The following is a 27,884-nucleotide window of genomic DNA, read 5'->3' as shown; positions in this document are numbered from 1 at the left end:
TGCTGCCAGAGTTTCCATAGCAGCTGGCCTGTGTTTCTTGGCCTAGCAGAAGCGAGCAGGATCTATTTTAAAGTCTTTCCCACAGCATTTGGGACTCAAAGGTACAGCAGACGTTTCTCAGCAGGTAAGTCTGGGCTGTACCAAGTGGCCTCCATTTCTTTAGTGTGGAATTCGGTTCAGCTTCCTCAAAGAGCCTGAGATCTGGGGCGGTTTACTCTGTTGCACAGTTGCTCTCTGATCGTGGGATCCTATGGAAACCTCTAAACAGATATCTCTAAGTGCAAGGACCAAGACTATACTGGTTGACTCTCCCTTATTCGAAATGCTTGGGAACAGAGGTGTTTTGTATTTTGGGATACCTGTATTTGCATATACGTTCATGAGATAGATATCTTGGAGATAGGACCCTGGTCTAAATGCAAAATTCATTCACAGGTATGTTTCATATGCACCTTATACACAAAGCCTGAAGGTAATTTACACAATGGTTTAAGTAGTTTTGTGCATGAAATAAAATTTGCATACCCTGAACCATCAGAAAGCAAAGATGTCACTATCTCAGCCACCCATGTTTCAGATTTTGGAATTCCAGAGACTGAATCTGTAGTACGTTAGGGACCTACAGAGTAGGGTTGCCATCATCTGCTACCACGAAACTGGGATGAAATGTAAAAGAAGTAGGACAAATGTAGGACATTAAATGTAGGACATTCAAGAAAAAAGGAGGACATAACCAGCTAAAAGCAAAAAACATTAATAATTTTTTTTAATTAATATAAATCCTTATTTACAGAAAACATTCTTCCTAGACAGAAGGCACATGATAACAACAAACATAATAAAATACATCTCAGGAAGTATAATAAAGATAGAGAGATCTTACCTGTGAAAGTAAGTTGCGGCAGCCTCCCTCCATTTCCTTGGGGCCCAGCCAGTTGGGGCCCAGCGGCGGTCTCCTTCTTTGGGGCCCAGCCAGCCAGCCAGCCAGCCAGCCAGGCCCCACGTGGCTCTTCCCGCCGCGGCAAGGCCTCCTTGTCTGGGGCCTAGCTGTCCAGCTAGGCCCCATGCAGCTCTGCCACTGCTGGAGGACACCTCCATGGCAGCCTCCTTCCAGAGAGCCCAGCTAAGCCCTGCCTTGCTGCCAGCATTGGAGGCCCTGCCCCTAGCCCCTCCTTGGGCCCAGCAAGGCCTAGCAAGACAGCTAGGCCTTGCTTCATGCCGCCACTGCCACACTAAAAGCAATGGAGGAGGCAGAGGAGAAGGAGGAAGAGGGAGCCAGGAGCCGGGACTGGCTCCAACCCGGGATGTGACATTCAAATCGGTTTAAAAACCATGAATGTCCCTCCAGAAACCAGGATATGGCAAGCCTACTACAGAGACTATTTTAGCAACAATAGCAAATACATTTCTATACCACTTATCAGTGCACTTAAGCACTCCCTAAGAGGTTTACAAAGTGTAAGCTAACTGCCCCCCAAAATTTGGGTACTCATTTTAGCAACCTCAGAAGGATGCAAGCCTGAGTCGAGCTTCAGCCCCTTTGCTAGAATTGAACTCACAACCTTATGGTTTTTGAGTCTGTGGCTGCAGTACAAGGAATTGATCCACTGCACCACCAACATTCCTTTGGGTTCAGTTCTGATTGAATTCCAAAAAAGAAATGGCAGATTTGGGAATGACAGTAGGAAATTATACACACACACACTCCTAGTCGTAATTTTAAAAGCATAAAAATACTTTGTCATTTCAACTCTGCTACTCCCTAGGAAAAAATCCTAAAGAGTGAAGATATACAACTGAGCACTAAAGTTACAATCATGCAAGCTATGTATGGATGCGAGGGCTGGGCAGTTAAGAAAGCAGATAGGAAGAGAATTGATTCATTTGAGATGCGGTGCTGGAGGAAAGTGCTGAGGATCCCATGGACAGCCAAAAAGACAAACAAATGGATCTTTGAACAGATCAAGGCTGAACACTCCCTGGAAGCCAAGATGATCATAATTGAAGCTGTTGTACTTTGGACACATCATGAGAACACACGACTTATGGAAAGACAATAGTGCTAGGAAAGGTGAAGGGAAGCAGAAAGAGAGGAAGACCACAGATCATATGGATAGACTCTATGGGGTCTCACAAGATGAATTTACAGGACCTTAGCAGAGCAATGAAGGACAGGGAATCATGAAGATGTCTCATACACAGGGTCACTAGGATCCAGGGTCAACTCAAAGGTAGTTAGCAACACACAAACAATTTCCCAATAAGAGGCAGCTAATATGGAGAAAACAGTACTAAAGATATCCAGGTTCTGCGGTGACTAGTAGATGCTGGCAATGGAGGGATTGCTCCCAAAGTGACTGACTCTTGTATTACAATATATATCGACTATAAGTCAACCTCATGTATAAGTCGAGGGCAAGTTTTGGGGCCAAAATTACGGATTTTGCTATGACCCGTGGATAAGTCGAGGGTAAAACATAGGGGCATATAGCTAAGGATGTAAAAGACGAAGCAAGGGAAAACAATGCCAAAGAACTTACAGAATTCCAGCAGACATAACTCTTTGTGTTACTCTTAAGGTTGGATGAATGAGAGAGCAGAGTGGGTCAGTGCTTCCAGGATAGTTTATACCAGTGATGGTGAACCTTTTCGAGGCCGAGTGCCCAAACTGCAACCCAAAACCCACTTATTTATTGCAAAGTGCCATGTCCCTCTGGCTTTCTAGAAACAAACTCTGGCAAACTCTGTGCTGGGGCGATGGCACATGTGCCCACAGAGAGGGCTCTGAGTGCCACCTCTGGCACGTGTGCCATAGGTTCGCCATCACTGGTTTATACTCTTGCTTTTCACCAGGGGATGGTTTCTTCTTTTAAATAAGAGTAAAGATACAGTCTTACATTGACCAATAAGTCAACTCAGGTTTTTTTGGGTCAATTTTTGACCTAAATTTCTAGACTTATACATGAGTATATACAGTAATCTGATTCATGCCCTGAATTGTAATGCAACACATGAGCAGCTGTTAGTTGCATCACTTGTCCTCAGTTTGCAAAAACAATTGCTCTTTTCTTCTCTCTATACTCAGAGTAACTATGGGGACCTAAGAGTAAGGGACTTTATTCACCACTGATACCTCTAGTTCCATATTGATTCGGACACATCGGATTCCTAAATGTTGCTCCAGAAGGGCGGTGGATTTATGGGACTGCCTTCCCGGTACAGAGCTGGCAACAGGTATTTCCAACATGGGACTTTTGAAAAGGAGGCTTCAGATCTGCCCAGAAAAGATGAAGGAAGTTCTAGAAGAAGCTGTCATTTTTCTCAGTCCTTATCTGCTGCAGAATCGCAGGGAAGTGACAAGAACAGGGTCCTTTCTCCAAAAGTTTCCTTTCCATCAAAGGTAACAGAACAACATTATTCCGCAGGTTGTCCCTTTGATTGTGTATAGAAGTCTTTAATTTTTTAATATTATATTTATTAATTTTTAAATGTAACAATTAAATTTTAATTTTAAAAATTAATTTTAATTTAAAACGGTTAAGACAAAAATGTCCCCAGAATGCTTTGTATGAGTTCAGTTGCAAATGCATCTGCTTATAGACTTAGCTAAAAGGAAACAGGGATGAGAATGGAAGAGAAAAACAAACAGATTTCAGGTATATTTTCTTAAAATTGCACTGATGTATATCATATGATGCTTTTAGTTTCATATACTGCTTTATATGATGTTCTTCCAGAAATGTAAAATAATAGGCACATGGCTATCTGCCACATACAAAGTGGCTTTCTGTGGTTTCAGACTGGGATCTTTGTGTCTTTATTTGGAGATGCCAGGGACAGAAGTGGCACCTTTGATATGCAAAACTATTTACCACTTGCCCTGCCAAGACCCTTCTTCATTGCTATAATAGTATCTATGGTGGTAGATATACAAACAGTTCACCTACCAAAATTACTTTCTTTGGATGCCACCCAGTTTGGGAATGATTATATGAGCAAATTCAAGAAACAAACTATGCAAAGTATTTAGAGAGATCTTGGAGCACCTTTGAGACTAACTGAATTAAAGAAGTTGGCAGCATGAGCTTTCATAGACTTCACTCTACTTCCTCAGATGGTAAGCTCATAATAATAATAATAATAATAATAATAATAATAATATTTATTTCTACCTCACCTCTCCAATAAGATTGGGGTGGTTTACAACAGTAAAATCCATACAGTACAGTAAAATAAATCCCACTATGCCTTTCCTCCTTATAACTAATCAACAAATCAATGTAATAATTACAACATAATAATAATTAATAATATACAATTAAAATCAATAAAATAATTAGAGACAGGAAGCAGGACATCTTGTTGCCAACTTTTTTCTTTCACTTAGTCTCAAAGGTGCTCTACGTTCTGATTCTACAGACAAACATGGCTATATCTTTGAATTGTATGTAAGGTATTGTGTGCATTTTTGTAAAAACACAGAAATGACAGACACGTTTTAAGACAATTACCTACACACCTTTTTATACATTCTATTGTTTTGGCTGTGTACCTTCAAGTCATTTCCGACTTACGGCAATCCTATCATGGGTTTTTCTTGGCAAGAGTTGTTCATAGGAGGTGTGCCTTTGCCTTCCTCTGAGGCTGAGAGTATGTGTCTGCCCAAAACCATGGCTGAGCTGGGATTCAAACCCTAGTCTCCATAGCTGTAGTCTAATGCTCAAACCATTACACCAGTACACCATGCTGGTTCCATACATTCAGTAGACAACCCCATTTCTGACATTTTCACTTGACATCCTTCCATGCAAAATCTAGTACTCATCTCTTTCTTTCCTTTCTATCTCAGCTAGTTGTCAATGGAACATCAGGTTCCCCGGAGCTGAACAGCTCAAGAACCCCAATGAGAGGATCCAGTAGGACGTTCCTTCACTCCAGACATCCTCAAACAGCCAACTCCATGAGTATGCAGTTTGACATTTGCTCCAAAGACGATGGCGAGTAAGTTTGGCCGTAACTGTCAATGCAATGGGAAAGGCTGATCACTGAATCCTATCCACATCTTCTCAGAAGCAGTCCCTGCTAAATTCAGTGGGATGTGTTTCCAATAGGTGCATATACTCTTGCTGCCAGATAGAAAAATCCAAATGGATGAATAGGAAGAAGACTCTGGCAGAGGAATGGGCAGATCCCAAGCCCTGTTCTGCAGGCACCAGCTGGATGGGAGGAAGGAGGAGAAGCAATACCGGGAAGGTTTATCACACGGGGTTTATCCTGTGCAGAAACAGGATTTAAAACGGGAAAATCCTGCAAAAGTGGAATTGTTTTCACATGACGTCAGGCATTAATGCTATTAATGTAATTATTTTAACTGTCATCACACACAATTGTGGGCAATGGCAAGCTATTTTGGGGCAATGGGAAGTCAGTTCGAACGCAATTTGAATTCACATAAATTTGCTGAATTAGCGAATTCACGTCAATGCGTTCTGGCCCCACTTTCTTTTCATTCGAAATTAAGAGAAATTCCTCCCGTGTTATAAACTCCATAGCTGTGTTAGTTTGGAAAATTGGTATGCAAAGGGATCATGTAGCACCTATGAGACTGACTGAGTGAAAGAAAGAAGTTGGTAGCATGAACTTTCATAGACTTGAGTCTACTTCCTCAGATGCACGTGAGGAAGTAGGCTAAAGTCTACAAAAGCTCATGCTATTTCATTGATTCTTATAGCTAGACAGGTAGATATTACAGAGTGAGTAAATGCCAGTGTTCTCTGCCCTGTGCATTTATATATGTTTGTTTTTACCAGAGATGGTACAGCAGACACTGAGCAGCATCCCAGCTCAGATGTCAGAAGGAGTCATTCTTTATCTCACCTCCCAAACTGCAATAAAAGAGAATATAGCCCCATGCAGACACTGGCTAGAAGGACATGGAGTGGCCCAGAGCCAGACCTGAAAGCATCCTTACATGAAGAGAGCCAAAGGGGATCTGAAGTAGAAGGAATGGCCCTGGAGCCTGGAAGACAATCTCAGCTTCTCAGAGAGAGGAACCTGGTGGGGGAACTCAATATGATGCAGTTTGAGCTGTTCTCCCTTAAGCAGAAGGTAATGTAGAATCTCTCTAAAACCTGTATGTAGAGAGATCTTGTAGCACCTTTGAGACTAATTGAAAGAAAGAAGTTGGCAGCAGGAGCTTTCGTAGACTTCCTTCCAAAGGGCAAATTTTACATTTTGCCCCTGAAATATCTTCTGACCCCTTGTCTTTCCCACAGCAGATGGAGAACTCCTTTGCTCACCTGGAAAAGGAAAAGAAATGGCTTGAGACGAATTTCTTGGAAAACAGAAAGCAAGAAGGAGACTTGGATGATAAGTGAGTAAGGCTTTTGTATTTGAGTGGAGGAGTTGGGCACACAGGATGGCGGAGTTGGTATGCCATACCTTTAATTCTGAATCAAGAGAGGGAACAGATGAAGTTTGGGACCCTTTGGGGGGTTACTGAGTTCTTTTTTCTGGAGAAGTGTTGTGAGGTAATGGACCCACCACCTGATAGGAGTGTACACACCATTTCCCTGCATTTATGTACTCTTTCTGTATCTTTACATAAAGCCAACTAGTGAGAGCTGCAACCCAACATTGCAGTGCGTGCGCATACCCTCCAACATTTCAGAAACTGAAACCGGGAAATGTGTGACCAAGCAACATCAGAGTATGGTCAAGATGGCAAAAGTTATGAAAGAGGAAGCACACACAAGCTAAGAAAAGTTGCAGCAGTTTGTTTTTGCCTGAATCTACAAGGAAGGGCAAGATTCCATCCCCTCTTTTCCTCTCTCCTCTCTGCAGAGTTAGGGCCCAAAAAGACAGGTCAAAATAAAGCTGCTTTGGGTCACTTTGGAGGTATGCTGTTTAAATGATGCATGTGTTCTAAAAGGCCGGAAGCCACACCAAAGCTACGCTTCACTCCTAAGGACTGGAGCACAGCTTTGGTGCAGCCTCTGGCCTCTTAGGATGCATGTCTCATTTAAACAGCATACCTCCAAAGTGACCTGAAGCAGCTTTATTTTGACCTGTCTGTACAGGCTCTTACTTTTGCATTTTAATACATTTTGGATTCAATTTTGGACTCAAGTTGCAGCAACTGAAGTAAGCTGAGAGCTAAGTGGGAAAGTAGGAGGAGGAGACATTTTAGAAGCAGCTGAGAAAGTGGGATGACAGAGGATTAGCTAGGAAAATCCCTGACAAACTATGGAGTTTATCACATGGGGGAAATCCCATGTAGAAACAGGATTTAAAAGCTAGATTTGCACACACATTGGAGTTTATCAGACAAGAGGAATTGGAAGTATAATCCGATGGCAATCTGAACGCAATCATGGGGTTTCATGTTATTGTGTGATAACCCACTACACACAAATTCAGGCAATGGGAAGTCAGTCCGAACACAATCATGGGGTTTCACATTATTGCGTGATAGACTGCCACAAGCAAATTTGGCATGCTATTTTCAGGCAATGGGAAGCCAGTTCAGACACAATGCGTATTCACATGATTGCACGAAACTAGTGACTTTAAGTGAATGCGTTCTGGCCCCACTTTCTTTTCATTCGAATTTAAGAGAAATTCCTCCCATTTGATAAACTCTGATGTTGTTAAACTTGTGTTAACCTGAACGGAAAGTAAAAAGGAGTGGCTTTTGTCTACTTTCTGTCCACTTTCCGTTTGGGTTAACACAAGTTTAACGCTGATGTTGTGTGAAAATCAACCCGCTTTTGCATTTTTTTCTAGTTTAAACCTCCGTTTATGACATGAGATTTCCCTGAGTGATAAACTCCTATGATAGATGGAGAGTATGAAAGTATGACTTTATGAGTTATTTGCTCTTTGGATAGAAGACGTGCGAGAAGAAAAGGAAGGAAAGGTCTCATATCTGGATGTGTCTGCCTTTTTAGGATCTTCAGTGTGGAGATGGAGTTGGCAAAGGTCAAATCTTATATAGGCAGAAGGAACCACAAATCATCACAACCAGTAGCCCTGGATGCTGACCAAAATGGAGCTGCGGTAAGAGAGATCTTTGGAACAATTCTATCAGTGGGAGGTATTTGGTGCTAGAATAGCATCTATAGATGCAGCCTATATTTATATTGCAATTATGTAGCAATGTAGAAAAAAGCGTAGGATGCATGAGTGCATAACCTCACCTTGCTATTCCGCATAACTACAAAGATTATATTTAGGCAAGTTTGTGGAGCTGTTTTCTCCAACTTGATGCCCTCCCAGAGATTTTGGACTGCAACACTGTGTATTTCAAAACATTTTTCCTGCCACTTTCCATTTTAGCAAATTATCTCCAAGCAGTTTGCAATAAAAGCAGTCCCTGAAAAGCATCGAAAAGATGTGGGTTAAATGGGTCTGGAACATGGCCCTCGTCTTGGAATCACTTCAGCAATTCGGATTAAGTAGGAACCAGAGTTGTTTGAACTGGTTCATACCGAATTGCAATCTGGTTTAAAAGGTTTAAAAGAATGAGGCCCAGGTTTTTGTTAAAATGTAGTTTTTAATATAGTGGGCCCTTGGTATCCACTGGGGTTTTAGCTCCAGGACCCCCTATGGCTACCAAAATTCATGGATGCTCAAGTCCCATTAAATACAGTGGATAGTAAAATGGAGTCCCTTGTATAAAATGGCAAAATCAAGCTTTACTTTTCGTAATTTATATTTTTGTTTTGAATATTTTCAAGCCGTAGATGCGTGAGTCAGTGGGTAAAAAGATCTGTGGATACAGAGGGTTGATTGTATACTTAATCTCAAAAGAGAAATCGTTCCATATGTTAGGGGCCACAATAGAGGAGGCCCTGCCATCAGCCGCTGCAAGTATAGCTGGCAGTCAGGAATTTATGAAGTTATAATTAAAAACATCTGGAACGTACTCAAAGATATAGCCCTGCTAGTCTGTAAAATCAGCATGTAGAGAGATCTTGCAGTACCTTTGAGACTAACTGAAAGAAAGAAGTTGGCAACATGAGCTTTTGTAGACTTCAGTCTACTTCTTCAGATCTGTATAGTTTTTACACTCTACTAATGAATCTGAGGAAGTAGACTGAAGTCTATGAAAGCTCATGTTACCAACTTCTTTCTTTCAGCTTGTCTCAAAGGGGCTACAAGATCTCTCTACATACTGGAAGGTACAATGTTATGCTCATTAAAATCTATTCCAGGCCCAGAGAATCTTAGCAGCTGTAGTAGATTTCAAGTTGTTTGGGGATCAATGCTTTGCTACTTGCAAACCAGAATAAATTATGCAACATACATGATTTTAGGTGAGGTCCTTCTCTCGATTCCTCCACTATACCAGGCATGCATGTTAGACTGAAACAAGGGAGAGCCTTTCTTGGTGGCTGCTTCCAGATTCTGGAACCCCAGTGGAGGCTACGATGGATCCCTCCTCGCTCTCCTTCCACCAGCAAGCCAACGTTTCCATTAACAAAAATAAACCAAATATTCTTGATTTTCAGGAAAAGAGAGATAATAGTCAAGAGCTGGTTGCTCTTCACAAAAGCCTGGCTGCTCACAAGAAGCACATCAAAACCTTAGAGAGAAAAGGAAGTGAGATGGAGCAGGAGCTGAAATCTGCTAAAGAGGTTTGTTCTGAGAGTTTACAAGGAGTCAGAAATTAAAATTAAGCAGGTTTATTAAGGGCACTACTCAATATTTCTGGTACCAGGCTTTCTCCTGGGTAGACCAAGGGGGCTTGCAGACACTGGAAGACTAACAGATACAGTAAGTGGGGAAAAAAAGCGAGCAATTCATGCTTGTTGCCAGGGGTGTGTGTGTGTGCAAGAGAGCATTGCCCCAAAGATAAGAATTCTGCCTCCCCAATGGGATTTCCCTTCAGTTCCCAAATTTCTAGCATTAAAGGGGTAAATCTAGGTTAGGCCTTGGAGCAGGCAAAGGTACCAAGGGTATGCCAACATGGCAAATGTAAGGCTGCATCTGGACTGCAGAAATAATTCAGTTTGACACTACTTTAACTACCACGGCTCAGTGCTATCAAATTCTGGGAACTGTACTTTGTTGTGGCACCAGTGCTCCCTGACAGGGAAGGCTAAATGTCTCACAAAACTATAATTCCCAGAACTCCATAGCATTGAGCCATGGCAGTTAAAGCAGTGTCAAACTGGATTATTTTTGCAGTGCGGATGCAGCCTAAGATTGCAACCGATGCTCAGTATCCTGCTCTCTGTAAGGCTGGAAATTTGGGGACTGCAGGAAAAATTGACAGAGGGGCAGAAATCTTATTTTGGAGGTCAAGGCCCTTATTTTGCCATTGTAGCTAAGCCCTTTCCCAGTTGCAGAAGTGCATGCTATGCACCTCCAGTGGTTCTTGGCCATTATTATATGTGATGAATCTAGTTACATTTTTTAAAAAGAAAAATCTGGAATATACTTGTTCCCTTTGCACTTCAGGGACAGCAGATGGCGTTCAGCCAACTTTCGGAAGCTGAGCAAAGAGCTACGGATTCACTGCAGGCCAGTCAAGCCCTACGGGAACAAAGAGACAAGCTCCAAGTTGCATATAACAGTGTCTGTCTGGTGTGTATCTACAGAGGCAGTCTCTTGGCTTGGGCTGTAAACTTCCACTTGTTTAATTCCTTCTTATTAGAAAATGACTTTACTCATAGTTCAGAGAATTGTGCCTATAAACCAGAATGGGAATCATGAGGCTCTCCAGATGTTGCTGGACTGGTGAGAGTCAAAGTCCAAAATTTCCGGAGGACCAAAAGTTCCCTGACCCTTGTCCAAGCCAGAGATGATGCTTGTGTTTGGACTACAACTCCCCTTATTCTTCGCTGTTGCCTCTGCTGGCTAGAGCGAATGGAAGTTGTAGTGCAACAATACAGTATAACAGTATACATATTTTGCACCCTTTTGAAGCTCCCTACACACAAAGGAGATTGGGAGTTTATCCCGTGAATAGTCTGGAAAAATCACGTAATTACGTGAAATGATTTTACATGACGTTGCACAAAACCCACCATTAAAGTGGTCGCAAAGAAGCATTAATGCACATCTTTTTACTTTCAGGATTTCAGCGACAGTGCATTTCCAATATCACTTTATTTCTGCAATTGCGTGTGATCATCATTCACGCAATTACTCACCATTTTCACTTCATTTGTGGGATGCTTTAAATGCGCTTTAATCTCTCTTTAATATCGAAATCAGCCCCAGTGTGATAAACTCCATACACTGGGCCCTCTGTATGCACAGATTCTGAATCCACAGATTCAATCTTTCATAGCTTAAACATTTTTTCCAAAATGCAAGCCTTGATTTTACGATTTTATATAAGAGACACCTTTTTATTTTGCCATTGTATATAATGGGACTTGAGCATCCATGGATTCTAGTATCCATGGTGGGTCCTTGAACTAAAACCCCAATGCATACCAAGGCCCCACTGTATTTAAGCCACATTTTAACAAAAATCTTTTTTTAACAAAAATTCGACAGGAGAAAGACCGACTGGAGGAGAAAGTTACTGAGCTGAATCTGGAGCTGAAACCTGCTCTTTCAGATCGGAAAAGACTTCTTGAGGTATTGTGGTTCTTGGTTGTTTCGGTGAGAAGAGGATGAGGGGACTAGCAAGAAGGAAAGGCCAAAGCTTGGAGAAATTTACTTTTGCACTACAACATCCATAATCCCCAGAGCAGCATGGCTAGTGGAAATGAACCTCTGAGAATGGTAATGGAGAGAGAGAGAGATTCAGCAGACCAGTGATAGCATTTCTCTTTGACAAGATACATGCATTTGCATTTCAGAATCAGAGTCCATTAACCTCTCCATATAGAAAAGTAGCATTGCCAGGAAGAAGCCTTTCCCTGACATGCTGATTTTCTACATGCAAGAAGTTATTTTATGTAGAGGAGCATTCAGTTCTGTTAATCTCGTTCTGCCACTTGAGAACTATGTAGCCAAATATAGTGAAGATTTTGCCCCAGAATGGCTGTACAATTTAGAAACTAGACGAGTTAAACCTCAAGGAAAGATAGAGCAACGCCATTGTTAGTTTGTTTTATTACATACATTATTTACATTTATATCCCACTTTTTCTCAGTGCTGTCAAGGCAGCATCCCTGGCTTTTTTCATCCTTTCACTCCAAAAAATCCTGCCATCTTTTGTGACCACTTATGACATATATACATGTACGTATACTGTATTCATATTTTCTTGATGTCCATAGGTATAGGTATCTTACTAATGTTCATAGTATATATGCATTTTATATATTCATATTTAACATGGTCATTGACCACAATAAAATGATTGATGGATTAATCCTTTCTACTTTTTTGGATTTTGGTATATTTCGGATTTCAGAATTTCAGATAACCGAGACTCAGCCTATATAGATATAGGTTGATATAAATGGCTTTCTTCATCCTTTAACTCCAAAAAACCCCCAAACCCTTCAGTGACCACTTAAACCTATGATTTCTGCTTACATGTATATTTATATTTTATTGATGTCCATAGGTGTATGTATCTTACTAATGTTTTTTCTACTTTAAATCTACTTTAAATCCTTTCTTAGCAGGATTCCTCTAGTGTGATAAGGTCCATAGCATGTATGTATTTTATGCATTCATAGGAATTTTGGATTATGTTCATTTAATATGGTCATTGACCACAATAAAATGATTGATTGATGGATCCTTTCTTCTTTTTTGGATTTTGGTGTAATTTGGATTTCAAAACTCATGATAAGGGAGACTCAACCTTTAGATAAGGGCACCTACATCAAAAATTTGTTAAAACTCAATTAAATTATCCACAGAATTAAAACGATTTAAAACAAATCCATATAGCGGTTTTCTGGTGCTCTGCTGACTACCTTGTCTCCTCTTGATAAATGCAAGGGAAATGACAGTGATGGTGATTATGCTTTTGATTATTGCAGGAAAAGGTTGCCCTCCATCAGCAAGTCCAGCGGCTCACCCTGGAGCTGGAATGTGCTCAGAAGCAGCAAGAAGGATTCAGTGCCCAAGTCTCGGCCCTCCATTCTGAGCTTGCCAGTGCCAAGAGCCAAGTCAGCCACCAAGACAAAGAGAAAGTCCTCATGAAAGAAGAGCTGGAATACACCAGACAGGTTATTCGCACTTCTGAACCTGGTCCTTGTGCCTCTTTCTCCAGTTGGAGGTAGAATCATAGAATCTATAGCATTGGAAGGAGTCCATAGGCCATCAAATCTAATTCCCTACTCAGTGCAGAATCGCCACCTAAAGCATTTCCAGTAGTGAAGTTGAAGGCTTTCATGGCCAGCATCCATAGTTTTTTGTGGGTTTTTTGGGCTATGTGGCCATGTTCTCGAAGATCTTATTCCTGATGTTTCACCAGCATCTGTGGCTGCCATCTTCAGAGAATGCTTGCATGGAAGTGAGCCAGGGTCACACAGTATGTATGTACACACACACACACACACACACACACACACACACACACACCACTCACTTCCGTGCCAGTGTTCTTGGAAGATGCCAGCCACAGATGTTGGAGAAACATCAGGAATAAACTCTTCGAGAATATGGCCACGTAGCCTGAAAAACCCACAAATTTTTTTTCCAGTAGGTAGCTGCCCGACCTCATATTGAAGATTTCCATAGAAAGAGACTCCACCACCACTCTAGGCAATTGGTTCCATTGCAAAACTGTTCTTACCCTCAAGAAGATCCTTCTAATGTGCAGTCAGAATCTACTTTGTGTAACTTAAAGCCATTTGACATGGTCCTGGCATCTGGGAGAGCAGAGAACAAACCTTCTTGCTCCTCTCTGTGGCATCTGCAGATTAGACCCAAGACAGTAGAAACACACAAGACAAGTAGCCTATACATTCCATTTTGGGAAGTACTGGGTTGTTTTCAACTGGCCTGGGGACTGGGAATGGCAGGTCCTTGGTAATATATTGGGACATGCTTCAGGTGAAGTACCTTATATATTCAAGTATAAGTTAACCTCATGTATAAGTCAAGGGCATGTTTTGGGGCCAAAATGATGGATTTTGATATGACCCGTGGATAAGTCGATGGTAAAATTTAGTGGCATATAGCAAAGGATCTAAAGGATGAAGCAAAGCAAAACAATGTCAATGAAGTTATAAAATTCCAGCAGACATAACTCTTTGTGCTTACTCTTAAGGCTGGGTGGATGAGACAGTAGAGGGGTCAGTGCTTCACGTATTATACTCTTGCTTTTCACCAGGAAATGGTTCCTTCTTTTAAATAAGAATTAAGATACAATACTTACATTGATCTGTGGATAAGTCAAGTCGGGTTTTTAGGTCAATTTTTTGACCTAAGTTTCTAGACTTATATGTATATACTCTAAGCATTATGTAGATCTCCAAAATAACATCAGAAAGCACAGATACAAAACTTGGGACTTCCAATATATGTATATTTTTAAAACCATGGCCAAAACAAAAACTGTGCGATTCCCCTTGCAGGCTAAGGAGGTGCTGTCATCAGAAGTGGCTGAGAGTCACCAGAGACTAGAGGACTCTTTGGAAAAGCTTCATCACTTGGAAGCAGAGAAGAAAATCCTCGACAATCGCATCCAAGCACTGGAGAATGAACGTTTCTGGCTGCTGGGAGAGAGGGAAGGAATCCCCTTGCAGAACCGGACAGATGCATGGAAAAACCAGGAGGATGATATGAAGGCTCTCCGGGAAAGCTGCGAAAATCTTAGGTAGTCAAGAGCAAATTCCGAAAGATGCCTTTTCCAGTGATTTTATATGGCGTGTTCAATTGTGGAGACTCCAGTAACTGCAGTGTGAAATACAGTTGGCCCTCTGTGTCCTTGGATTTTTTTATCCATGGAGTCAAGCATCCACTGCTTGAAAATACTAAAAACAAATATAAATTCCCAAAACACACCTTGATTTTACCATTTTTTATAAAGGACACCATTTTACTATGCTATTGTATTTAATCTATGGACTTGAGTACCCATAGATTTTGGTATCCACAGGAGACCTGGAACCAAATCCCAGTTGATACCAAAGGCCCACTGTGCAACAGCCTCCAAAGTAGGCTCTGTGTCTCAATCAGCCGTCTGTATTGTTTTGACCTCCAAAAGAAGGAGCAATATAGACACCCCCCCCAAAAACGAACAACTCATTTTCATCTTAGTTTACAGCACCAAACTAAGATGATTTGAACTCAGCGTAAGGGTTCCCATGACTGACCCACTTGAATAATGGCCAATATGAACTGGGGGGGGGGGAGGATGTAGTCTAAACATTATTTTGGGCACAACTATGTGCAGAATCCATCAGTAGCCAAAAAACTAGTACATGGGATTCTTAGAGCCGTTATCCAAAAAGAAAAAGTCATTTTTCCAAGCTCTGTTCCACTTATATATAATCTGCTTCTTCCTTAAATCCATCAGCGATACCTTTATTGGCCAACTGAAATGCCCAATGTACTTGTTGTAAGCTTTTGAAGCTCCATGGGCTTCTTCATTAGGCAAGATGTTACAATTCAAACAGGAGAAAAAAAGCAATTGGTGTTGTTAGTCAGATGCTATCTTCTTCTTCCTACAGGGAATCTCAGACCTTGCTGCAAAGGGAGAAAGACCTCCTTCAGGTTCGTTGCCTGGAGCTGGAAGCGGCTTTGCATGGAAAGCAGGAGATGAGCATTCAGTTGGCGGAACAGCAAGAAATCTCCCAATACTGGAAAGACAGATGGGAAGAAGTGGCTGTAGCCTTGAAGACCCAAGAGGAAGAGGTGGAGGACCCATGCATGCAAAGCCTTTCTGCCAAAGTATGGGGCAGCCAGAGAGTCCCCTTACCTGCAAAACTGCTCTTCTGTTTTCTTCCCTTCCACTTCTTCTTCAGTGAGAAACCTCTGCCTCATTCAGTAGCTCATGAAACAGATGTCTTTGAGTGCATCTGCACTATAGAAATAGTGAAGTTTAATGCCACTTTAACTGCCATGGCTCCATCCAACACAATTCTGGGATTTGTAGTTTGGTGAGGCACCAGCACTCTTTGGCAGAGAAGGCTAAAGGCCTTGTGAAACTCCAAATCCTAGGATTCCATAGGATGGAACTGCAGCACTTAAAGTGGTGTCAAACTACATTATTTCTTCAGTGTAGAGGCAGTCCCTCAGAAGTCAGCAATGCTGAGATGGTTCAAGAGAAGTATTCTTTTGTTCTTAATATCTGTGCCAGCACATAGATCATTAATAATAATAATAATAATAAATAATGATAATAATAAGGACCCCATGATTATGTGAGAGCCAGTATGGTGTAGTGTTTTGAGTGTTGGACTAGGACCCTTTTTCAAATCCCTGCTCGGCCATGAAAAATCACTGGATGAAGGCAATGGCAAATTCCTTCTGGGGGAAAAAATCTTACTAAGAAAACCCTGTGATAGGATAGCCATAAATCGGAAATGACTTTGGGGAACACAACAACAACGACTCAAGGTCCTTGGACATTACACAATTATAGTGCTGTGATTCTACTTTCAACAGCCATTATCTGTCCTATGGAATTCTGGGATTTGCACTTTAGGGAGGCACTGAAACTTTCTGGCTGAGGATGGAATCATGGCAATTAAACTGCAATCACAGCTATAATTGTGTACTGTGAAAGGGCCCTTGTATACATTCCATGGATAAATACCTCCAATGCTATCTACTTTGAGTGGCCAACAATGCAATGGCGATTGTGTTCCCTGCATGCCCCAAAGCCAAATTTTGCACACACACAAAATCCCAAAACAAATGGACTACTATATATACTCATGTATAAGTCTAGAAATTTTAGTCAAAAAACTGACTCCAAAAACCTGGATTGACTTATCCATGGGTCAATGTAGATCCTGTTCTTATAAAAAGGGGGGGGGGGGGGAACCATCCCCTGGTGAAAGGCAAGATCTGTCTTGGAAGCACTGACCCCTTTCTATGCATTCATACATCCAGCCTTTAGTGTGACCACAGTTACATGTGCTGCAGTTTTGTAAGTTCTTTAGCATTGTTTTACTTTGCTTTATCCTTTAGATGTTTATTACATGCCCCTAAATTTTGCCCTCGACTTATCCATGGGTCACATCAAAATCCATAATTTTGGCCCCAAAACGTGCCCTCGACTTATACATGAGGTCGACTTATAGCTGAGTGTATACGGTAGTTTTCTCTAGGGAGAAAAAAAAAGAAATCAACAAATCTTGTCCTTTTGTGGAAGGAAGGACAGGAAATTATTATTTCTCCCCAAAGCCAAGAAAGGAACTAAGCCAAGCAAGATGTACATCTCTAATTGCTTTTGGAAAAATAACATTGCAGACTCTGAAATCTTCATCTCTGCATCTTTGTTTCTTCCTGGCAGGCAGAATCTCCTATGCTTCTCCAGGTCCAGCTGGATGCTTGCAAACAGGAACTGGAGTTAGAACGGAACCGCAGCCAAGCTTTGCAGCACCAAGTCCAGCAACTGCAGTCTGGCAGCCAAAGCCAGGCTGTTCCTCCACATAAGGTCTGGGATATAGTGGGAATAAGATGTTGTGAGACCCTTCGAGTACATGAGTGGGCCTGCATGGCTAGTGTCTGTTTCCATGTTCAGTAGACATTGCTCTATGGCTTTCATTATGGGAGCAAAACTCACTAGCAAGGGACAGATTCTGCATGCCAGAACTCTTGGATTTGATCTCTGGCAACTCCTGGATGGATGGATTGACTGAGTTTATATCGTGCCATTCTCCCAAGATCGGATTCAAGGACAGGAAATCTGATGCATGAAAGAAAGAAGCTCTGGGGCAACCAGATTTCCAATGGAAGGGTGCCACCACTGAGAAATCTCTGCCTCATTCAGTAGCTCATGAAACAGTTATCTCCACTTTATAAAGAAATGTCATTAGATGGAGAGAACTCCAGTTAGAAGCTTAGGTTTCTTTTCCTATAGTTTTCCTATGGTTATATTTCTTTGGTGGGCATGGTTAATGCCCAATAACAGGAAGAAACAATGAGACAGACGCTAACCAGTGTCAACCCTGCTGGTGCAGTGGCTTCTTTCCTCCTGCCATGATTTGCACTTTGTTTTTTTTATTTCAGTGTACAGATTTCAGCTCAGAGAAGCAGAGATTGGAACGGCTTGTCACTTCTCTGGAAGAGCAACTGGCTGAAAAGTTAGTAAACTGGTGGCATGGAGGGAGACCCAGTAACACAGCTTTCCCAAGCCTGCTGCTCTCCAGCTGCTTTGGACAGCATCTCCCCAACAGACAGGCCAAAATAAAGTTGCTTCAGGTCACTTTGGAGGTATGCTCTTTAAATGACACACACATCTTAAGAGGCCAGAAGCTGTGCCAAAGTTGCGCTCCAGTCCTTAGGATTTAAATAGCATACCTCCAAAATGACCCAAAGCAGTTTTATTTTGGCCTGTCTGTTCGGGCCCTTGGTCTACTTTCTCAGATGAATGGAGTGAACTGATACTCAGGAATGACCTTTATAATCAGACTGTATAGATACCATGGTGCCTTGAAGCTTATCCATCCCTAATGTATAGTCTCTATGGGATATTTTAAAAAATCAAACCAAACCAACCTATACATTTTTGTCCCTTTGGAAAAGCCTTCTGCCTCCTTCCTTTAACAGAACTTTTGTGTCTCCAGGGAACAGGCTTTGAGAGAACTCAAGGATGCCAAGGACATGGACAAACCTCAGGTGGAATTTAAAGGATCTTCATCAGATCCAAAGGTAACAAGAAAAAGTCTTAATTGTCCATTGTGAGAAATTGGATCCTTGACTAGACAGCTCTTTTTCTCATATGGTGGTACTGGGCATATGTTTACCTGACTGAATATATGGAGCCTCCATGTTGACAGACAGAATATCTTTAAACAATATTATTCTTCAAAACCTATTACAGATATATTTCTCTCTCTAGTGTTCTATTACACAGTTTTATTTCTTCTTGTGATTGTCCATTGCTCCTTCTTTAACCACTGCAGTTAGTTTGTTCATCTCCGCAAGATTGTATAATATAGTTGCACAGCCATTCCTCTTGTGTTGGACTTGAGTTGTCTTTCCACTTCCCTTTATATCTGATCCTTGCAACAATTGTCATGTACATTATAATTGTTCCATATTTTTTTCTCTAAGCCATTTTCTATCAGGTTTAGCAAAAATAATTCTGCTTCCATTTGGTATGTCTGTCTTCAATGTAATAAAGAGTAGTGCCATTCCATCTACAAAAGGCAGATCCCAGAACCTAATAGTGATCCTATTTACAACTCTGGGGGGGTTATCTACACATTGGTTTTTTTTTAGTGCAACTATGTGAATAACCTCACTCACGCATTCTGGTTTTGTTATTCGCACTATTTTTTTTATTACAATTGCATCTTTGCGAGTTCTGTTGCCCACATGTGTCAACACTGCAAATAATGATGGATCCGATGATGCGGGTGTATTTGAAACATGTTCAAGGCACACAGAGTTTTATCTCAGTTTATCCTGGGTCTATCCACATCGGTTGTTCACACAGCCAACAATGCGACTCTTTCAGGAAAACTTGGAAAAAACTTGAGATCAGTTATCCTGGATGTAGTGGGGTTTTTGGCAGTCACCCACAACTTACTCAGGAGCATTTGAAATTCACGTGAACAGCACAGCTCCAACCCACATGCTACCAGGATTATTTACACCATCAGAATATCCCCTCTGAGCTAAAGTTCAAATAAGGAACATTTACCAGACTCTGTTGCCTTCTCTAACAGAAGGTAGTTCCCTGTTATGTTAAACCACCTACACAGATCCCTGGCTGTTGTCAGCAACAAGTCATCTGGGGGTGAAGACTAGGCAGAGTTTTCCATTGGGGTACTTTCGAGGGCGATGCCTTGAATGCGTGGTACACAGCTAGTTCACAGAAAGCTCCAGGGCTTGTGTTCACCTCCTACTAGCAGAGGCAAGGATCCATGAAAGTAACAGGGACTCAGACAAGAGACTGTTCCCACCTGGCTTCTCCACCCACCTTGGTGTGTTTCCTCCCCCAGGGCTGTCATCATCATCATCATCAAGGCTTGGATGCAAAAGTCATTCGGAGCTCCCAGCAAGATCAGGAGAGCCTGAAGCTGCAGCATCAGCTGGTGACCGAACAGGTAAGGAGGAGGCAGCGGTGTCATGTCACCCACCTGCCTCTTGATTCATCTCCTTTACACCTCTTTGGGTTGAGAGGGCTGCGTGTTGGTGCGCATGAAAGAAGTGTCATGATCTGAAGGTGGGGATGCACCGATGTGTGTAGAGCCTCTTCAGAACAGCCACACGTAGGCTGAGATTTTACACTGAAGTATAGCTCTGCTTGTACAGTTCCTCATCTTCCTCCTAACCTCACATCTGTCAAGCCCCAGAGAGGGTGCTGATGCTGCCTACCATTAGAGAGGGGGAGAAGACTGTTGTTGTTGTCGTCGTTGTGTGTCTATAAGTCATTTCCGACTTACAGCACCCCTAAGGTAAACCTATCATAGTGTTTTCTTGGCAAGTTTCTTCAGAGGGAGTTTGCCATACCATCCTCTGGGGCGGAGAGAATGTGACTTGCTCAAGGTTACTCAGTGAGTTTACATGGCCATACTTGGATTCGAACCCTGATCTCCAGAGTCATAGTCCAATGCTCAAGACACTATACCAAGCTGGATGGTAGGAAACCATTAAGACCAGAAAGGAGCTGCTGGACTCAGCTTGATGGGGAAAAAAATGATGGGGTTCTCACTGATGGAATGAGCCCTTCCCACCCCCTTCCCCAGGAACCCAGAGCAGCCAAATCTTCATGGTCCAAATTGTCCCTCACCCCATTTCTCACCAGTAAGAAGCTCTCCCAGTGGGGAGAGACTTTCATGCAGAGCATGGCAGGAGAATAACCCCTTACACCCCCTGTAAAATGTGACATACATGTGCATCAATATGTGAAATGTCCTTTTCTGTGCAGAAAATCATGCACAAAAACCTGATGTGTGTTTTTCATGGTGAAAAGGTCCCAGTTTGCAAAGATTCTTGTCCCTTCAGTATGTTCCTTATTTCAGGGTTTCCTGATACTCAGGAAATCTATTTGCTATCTATCATTAAATATTTTGAATAGGAGCCCATGTGGTGTAGTGGTTTGAGCACTGGACCAAGATTCTAGAGAGCAGGGTTCAAGTCCCAGCTTGGCCATGTAAACCCACTGGGTAACCTTGGGCAAGTCACACTGTCTCAGTGTCAGAGGATGGCCACGGCAAACACCCGCTAAAGAAACTTGCCAAGAAAACCCTTTGATCGGGTTGCCTTAGAATCACCATAAGTTGGAAATGATTTGAAGCCACACAACAACAACAACAACAACTTTCTGTACCTAGATCACCCACAACCACACACACACACACACACTGATATAAATATGTACACTAATGCAGGGTTCCACGACCTGTTGGCCTCCAAATGTTTTGGGCTATAACTCCCATGGCACCTTAGCATTGACTAGGTTGGCTGGGGCTGGTTGATGGAACTTGTAATCACAAACATGGAAGACACCAAGTTGTGGGAGCACTGCAAAAATGGCCATTCAAGCTCTCCACATTCCAGTTCTTGTGTAGCCAAAAATAGGACAATGCACAAAGAAAAGAAAGAAAGATGTAGGTTCAAGGAGGGTTTCCAAAGCAGGGGAGGATGCTAAGGGATGAGGATACCAAACAGCTGAGTACAGACTGAACCTGTGGAGTATTCACAAAATGGTGGCTGGTTGTTGGACAGAAACAGAAAGGGTAGCTGGAACTAGTGTTGTTGTTAACTACAGTCAAGTCAACTTTGATTTATGATGATCCTATGAATGAGAGACCTCATTTGACAGTCTGAGTTTAGTCATCTTGGCATCCAGGGAGAGCCAGACCCGATTTGTTCTAGGACCCATTTATTTATCTTTTCACAGTCCATGATAGCTGCAGAACTCGCCTCCAGCACCACATCTCAAAGGAGCTGATCACCTTTCTATCAGTCTTCTTCACTGATCAGAGAGTCACTGATCACAGATTCTCTTCCTATCAGTCTTCTTCACTTTCACAACCATATAATGGCATGGAGCATTCTAACTTTAGTATTCAATGGTATAGCGTTACACTTCAGGGTCTTGTCTAGTTCTTTCATAGCTGTCCTTCCAAGTCCTAGTTTTCCTCTGATTTTTTGACTGCCATCTCCATTTTGATTAATGACGGAGCCAAGGTATAGGAAGTATTTGACTATCCCCATGTCTTTATTATTTGCTTTAGAGTTATATAAATCATTGGTGTTCATTAACTGGAAAAAGAATGCACCACACATTTTGACATTTCGCAGCTGGCCAGAGGCTTTTCAACTGCCAAAAGTAGCTTGACATCTCTTTTCTCTTCTCCTAACAGTTGAAGGGGATTTTCAGAGAGAGAGAGAAGCAGAAGCAAGGATCCTGGAAACATCTCGTAAGACTCCAGGAAGAAAGTTCTGCCATGTCTCCTAAGCCTCAAGGAACTCTGGTAACCACTCAGTCTTTCCTCCATCCCTTTAATGATAATCTTTTGAGTCAATTCCCATTGCAGCAGTGCTGTGGATTAGCACTGTTCCTGCATATGAAGAGCTATGGAGTTCAATTCCCAGAGTACACAGACTGGAAAAGTTACTTCTGGGGGACTATCCCTACCAGAATCCCTGAGCCATGCCGGCTGGAAGATTCTGGTAGTTGCAGTCCCCCTAAAATGGAATGTTTCCAAACTCTGCTTCCAAGTGGGAGAAGACCTTTGGTCTCATGTCCATCTTGTGGGCTTCTCTATAAGTCAACCAGCTGAGCAGGATGCTGGGCTGCCAGATAGGCCTCTGAAGTTGAAAACATCTGAAGGACACCAAATTGGAAAAGGTGACCCTAAGATAAATAAACTTCCTGAATTTCCATAATAGTATCTTTGTAATTCCTACAGACTATAACTGAATCCATGCAGTTTCCTGAAGGAGGTGCACCCAAACCTTTTGAATCCTGCAGCGGTGGAGAAGTGGAGAGCTTGCGGCAGCAGCTGAGACAAAATGCAGAAATAGTAAGGAAATCTATTGTGGTGTGGCACCTACCAGAGGACAGTTCCTCTCCATTTAGAGAGCAACTGCTTTGCAAATATACCATCAAGCTCCTTTACACAACATGATTCTTGGAAGGAAATAGACGATCAGTTCTGGTGCATCAATCTATTTAATTATTTCAGAAATCATTTGCATTTTTAAAATCCTTGAGGCTCAGGGAACCTTCCAGCATGATGGAAGTGCCCTTCGTACCCTCTTAGAGATTATTTGGGGGGGGGGGTATTTTTAAGGGTGGGAGAGTTTTGACCTTTTGTGGGGGGCATCCCTGTGCTAGTGTGTAGTGGCCTGTTACTTGCACGGTGCAAGTCCAAGTCCCCACTGAGGCATGTAAAGCATGGGTGACCATGCAATGCAGTTATTGTCTTTCAGCCTGACATAATCCATAGGGTTGATAAAGTGGGGAAGGCAGAGGGCATATATGCCAGCTGGAGCTCCTGGGAGGAATAGTGGCAGATAGATGTAGCAAAGTAAACCTGAGTGTGGAAAGCAGTTACCTGAGCACATTACTGCACTGTTCATTTTTCAGTTTGCCATAGTGCCATCTTTTTTGTGTGGGGGTTCATTTGCAGTGGATGGGATATAGCTTTAGTCTCACTGAAGTCAGTAGGGCTGGATGTTAGTTGTGCCTATGTGCAGTCCCATTGGTTTGCATTAATCCAGATCCAAACAGTGTAAGCAAACTGGGATGGACAATTGTGGAGGGTACCTGCCCCATTTCCCACTCATGTCGTGGACATCCAAGAGCTATGCCTCCTTCATCCTTTCCAAACTGGGAGCAACAAAGGCCATTTTGGGTCTCCACAAAGGTGCCTGGTAGATGCAGTTAGTAGAGTGTAAAGCTTCTACTTCCACTCTGCTTCTTAATTCAAAGTCTAATAGTGCTATCCAAGATGTTGAACCTGTTTGAGAGATAAGCTTCAGCACCTTCAAAGATCATTTAAAGTTTGGAGTAAAAGACAGCACAAATTCACAACCCCATTGGCATGGCACTTGCTGCATATGTCCAGTGGCAGTGTCCACTTTCTGAGTATCCATCTATAGCTCATCCTTTCCTTTATTCCAGATTTCCTCCATGGCTTCTGAAATCCAGGCTTTGAAGCAGAAGAACGAGAGCTTAATGAAAGGTAAGAACGAGGAAGACACTGAAAGAGCACTAGTTTTATTCCACATTTCTCTGCAATCTCCAGATACACTGGAGGAAGAGGAGGAAAAAGAAGTAACTCGCAAAGAATTGTATCATGAGGCTAGTTTAGGGATGGAAAGAATATTTGCCTTTCCTTGTTACGTAGTTGAAAAATAGCTGAAAAACAATTTCACAGTCAAACTATTTTATACAAATAGAAAGCATTTGTGGTTGATGTGTGCTTTCAAGTCATTGTCTAATACTTATGGCAACTCTAAGGCAAGCCTATTACAGGGTTTTCTTGGCAAGATTTGTTCAGAAGAGGTTTTGCCAGTACCTCTGTCTGAGGCTGAGAGAATGTGACTTGCCTAAGGTCAATAGTTATGGATGAGTAACTCTAGGTAATTGTTCCATATTTGCAACTGCTTCTGCAACAACATTGTGGAAATAATCCTGTTTGATACCACTTTATCTGCCTAGGTGCAGTGGTATGGAATTCTGGGAATTGTAGTTTGTTATGGCACTAGAGCTCTGTGGCAGAGAAGGTGAAATGCCTCACAAAACAAGTTCCCGGATTCCATAGCACTGAGCCTTGGCAATTAAAGTGGTGTCAAACTAGATTATTTCTCTAGTGCGGATGCAGCCTGAATGATCATTATGATACTATTTCTAAAATCGTAACTTCCCCATCAATCTAAATACTTCATGGGAAGAAGGAGGTCCATTTTGCCAGTGATCAAAGCACAGCCGAATGATGTTTCAGGCCAGGAGAAGTTACTTACGGTAGTTAAATGTAGCTGATACAGAATCCCAGCCTTTATTCCAAAGTGGATGGTGGTGTTAATGATGATTTTTTTTATGCTGAGACCATGCAGTGTTAAGTATATGGATCCAGAAATTTCCCCTTATTTCTCAAGTATTTGAGAGTGATGATTCCTCAATTCCAAATACAACACAAATCAGGGAGACAGTGGCAGTCCAAGTTAAAATGCATGACTTATATTGCAGCCTTGTAGATCCTGGAAAATGTGTTCAGGTCCGTGGTTGTTTCCTGAACATGCTGCAGATGGCATCCTGTGTATCTGCATTCAGTTACGTAAATAAGATTGCAGGAGCGTCAGGTGATGTTTTTGTTTAATATAGTAGTAGGTCCTGCCACTGACTGTGCTCCTAAAAGGGACTGAGTTCTTCTGATGACATATTAGTAATGCAGTATTTGGAAGTACAAGGCTACAGTCAAGATTAGTGATGCATTTTCAGGGCACCTTATGCCAGCAATCTCCATACATTAAGTGGCTGGCAGGAAGTTGTTGACAGGAGTTTAGTAAATGGATAGACATTAAAGTGACAGCCCTGTTACTGTTTTTCTGCCTCTCTCCTCCACAGCTAAACTGAGGTTCCAGCAGCAGATCGAAGAAATCTGCAATGTTTCAAAACAGCAGCCAGAAAAAAGCACCATAGACCTGCTGGTTCCTAAACTGACTGGGAAGATCCTGCGCCTGGATTTGCAAAGTGCAGAGGGGAGTGACAACTCCTTGACTTCACCCCAAAGTGATGCGCCTACCTCCTCCTCAAACAGTCGAGAGAACCTACTGGTTGTACAGCAACCTTCTCATGACAGTGTTGGACATGAGCAGAGCCACCTCCCTGTTGTCTCCAATGCTGGGCATTCATCTCCACTGCATTCTGCATGCCATGGTTCTCCTATCTCTGCTGTTCCTCTTCAGTTGCATCCAGACATCTCTGATGCATCTGTGCCTTCCATCAGGCTTTCCTTGGAGGCTGCAATCCCCTCTTTGCAAGATGCCCAGAGCCCTGCAGAGAGTGATGGAGCTTTACTCAGTCCCCGGAGTCCAGCTCTTTTATCCCCCAGGCCTTTTGGGCTCCCCAGACCACGGTCTCCCTTTAGATTCAGAGGGACCCCTGAATCTTCAGATAGCTGAGGCAAGGGACGACAGCCATTGGTAGCTCCAATTACAGTGGGTGGTGTATCTGCACTGGGTTATAGTCCAAACTTGAAAGGAGCTATATAGGGTGCTGATCTCAACCTCCATGAAAGGTTCAGCACTCTAGATAGCTCCTTTCAAGTATAGACAAAAGGCCAGATTGGCATTGGAGCCAACAGTTGGCAACATTTCCGCAGCATAGCATAAATACCACATGTGGAAATATGCTCTGCCAGCATGATGCAAAATCACAACATTGTACAACCCATGTCAATGACTGGATGCCATGATGAAAAATGCACACCTGCAACATAGCCACAATATACAATCTGAATGCACAGCATTGCTGTATGAGCAACTCCATTTCCGCTGCTTTCAGTGGAATAGGTCTGTTAGGCCATCCCAAATTTTGTTTTGGTGTTGGCCTACTGTATATTTCTAACTATACTACAGTCATTTTAATTTGTAAGCCACCTTGAGTACCAATGTAGGGGAAAATGCAGAGTATAAATAAAGTTAATACAGTGGGCCTTTGGTACCTCCTAAGGTTTGTTTCTGCAAATCCCCATGGATACCAAAATCCACGGAGGCTCAAATCCCATTACATACAATGGCACAATAAAATGGTGTTACGTATATAAAATTGCAAACCCAAGCTTTGCTCATTGCAATTTGTATTTTGGAGGGAATGTATTTTGAGCCATGGCTCATTGAATCCATGTATATGGAAGGCTAACTCTCCAGCAATCATCATCATTTTTATCACCTGAAACCTACAATTCCCAGTATTCCAACCAGCACAACTCATGACTGGGGATGTGGAACATGTAGTCATCCAAAGGCTACAATCTTGTTTGTGGCTTATGTGGCTCAGAGATGCACATGTCTTTTCAGATGGGCCACAGAAGGCTATTCTATTGCCTTTTGTACCCCTTCCCACACCTCTCCCTCCATAAGTGACCAGTGTGCTGCTGCTATCTCCTTCTTGGTGGGAAAGAGATGAATTTGGGAGGCAATTGAGAAGAAGAAGAGGCAGTTGATCCAAGTTGATGATGGTGGTGGGGAAGAATGAACATGGGCTCCTGGATGGAGTACACTATCCTTTTCCTTCCCCTCACAGCAAAGATAAATGGCTGGTCTTGGCTCTGGGGGGAAAGAAAACTACTGCACTCTATCAAGACTGCATCGTCATTTCTTTTCCCCATGAGCCAGGGCCAGCTGCATCTTTTTCTTATGAATTGCCTCCCTCCCAAACCATCAGTAAGGAGCAGCTGCAATGCCACTTGTGGGGCTTGACAGCTAACAAGGAGGGGGAAAGGTCCAACATAACATTATACTATGGAGTTTATCACACAGGACGGATTCTGTGCAGAAAATGAATTTAAACTGGAAAAAACCCACAAAAGCGGGTAGATTTTTCAGACGATGTCAGGGTTTAACCTGAACAGAAAGTGGACAAAACCCGCAAAAGATTTTCACACAACATAAGGGTTAATTAGAATTAATGCAACATTAACCTGAATGGAAAGTAGACAAAACCCGCTCCTTTTTACTTTTGGAAAATCCCAAAAGTAAAAAGGAGCAGGCTTTGCTGACTTTTCCTTTGGGTTAATGTCACATTATTGCTTACTAACCCAGCGTTCTGAAAATCAACTCACTTTTATGAGGTTTCCCCGGATTTTTAAATCCCATT

The 27,884-nt window shown here is 42.3% G+C and overlaps 1 protein-coding gene across 1 annotated transcript; it reads left to right on the top strand.

Moving 5' to 3' along the window:
• Positions 1-51: 51 nt before the first annotated feature.
• On the top strand, positions 52-26,816 carry LOC121934026 (centromere-associated protein E-like). Its single transcript, XM_042474002.1, has 20 exons — positions 52-124; positions 3,086-3,400; positions 4,850-5,001; positions 5,811-6,108; positions 6,276-6,373; positions 7,950-8,058; positions 9,513-9,638; positions 10,465-10,590; positions 11,512-11,595; positions 12,961-13,149; positions 14,503-14,744; positions 15,601-15,820; positions 17,391-17,534; positions 18,110-18,183; positions 18,667-18,751; positions 20,050-20,154; positions 22,420-22,530; positions 22,969-23,082; positions 24,186-24,246; positions 25,632-26,816. Exons 2-20 carry the CDS (start codon positions 3,173-3,175, stop codon positions 26,186-26,188), a joined length of 3,123 nt encoding a protein of 1,040 aa, XP_042329936.1. The 5' UTR covers positions 52-124; positions 3,086-3,172; the 3' UTR covers positions 26,189-26,816.
• The last annotated feature ends 1,068 nt before the right edge of the window (positions 26,817-27,884 follow it).

Source organism: Sceloporus undulatus, chromosome 6 (genome assembly GCF_019175285.1).
Source record: "Sceloporus undulatus isolate JIND9_A2432 ecotype Alabama chromosome 6, SceUnd_v1.1, whole genome shotgun sequence".
Taxonomy (NCBI): Eukaryota; Metazoa; Chordata; class Lepidosauria; order Squamata; family Phrynosomatidae; genus Sceloporus; species Sceloporus undulatus.
This window is presented reverse-complemented; position numbering and strand designations above follow the sequence as displayed.

Bases quoted from the DNA above. Each gene is read 5' to 3' on its own strand.
- LOC121934026 (XM_042474002.1), top strand. From the start codon at position 3,173: ATGTTGCTCCAGAAGGGCGGTGGATTTATGGGACTGCCTTCCCGGTAC. The intron at 3,401-4,849 runs GTAACAGAACAA...TTTCTATCTCAG, and splicing joins AAGTTTCCTTTCCATCAAAG to CTAGTTGTCAATGGAACATC. The intron at 6,109-6,275 runs GTAATGTAGAAT...TCTTTCCCACAG, and splicing joins TGTTCTCCCTTAAGCAGAAG to CAGATGGAGAACTCCTTTGC.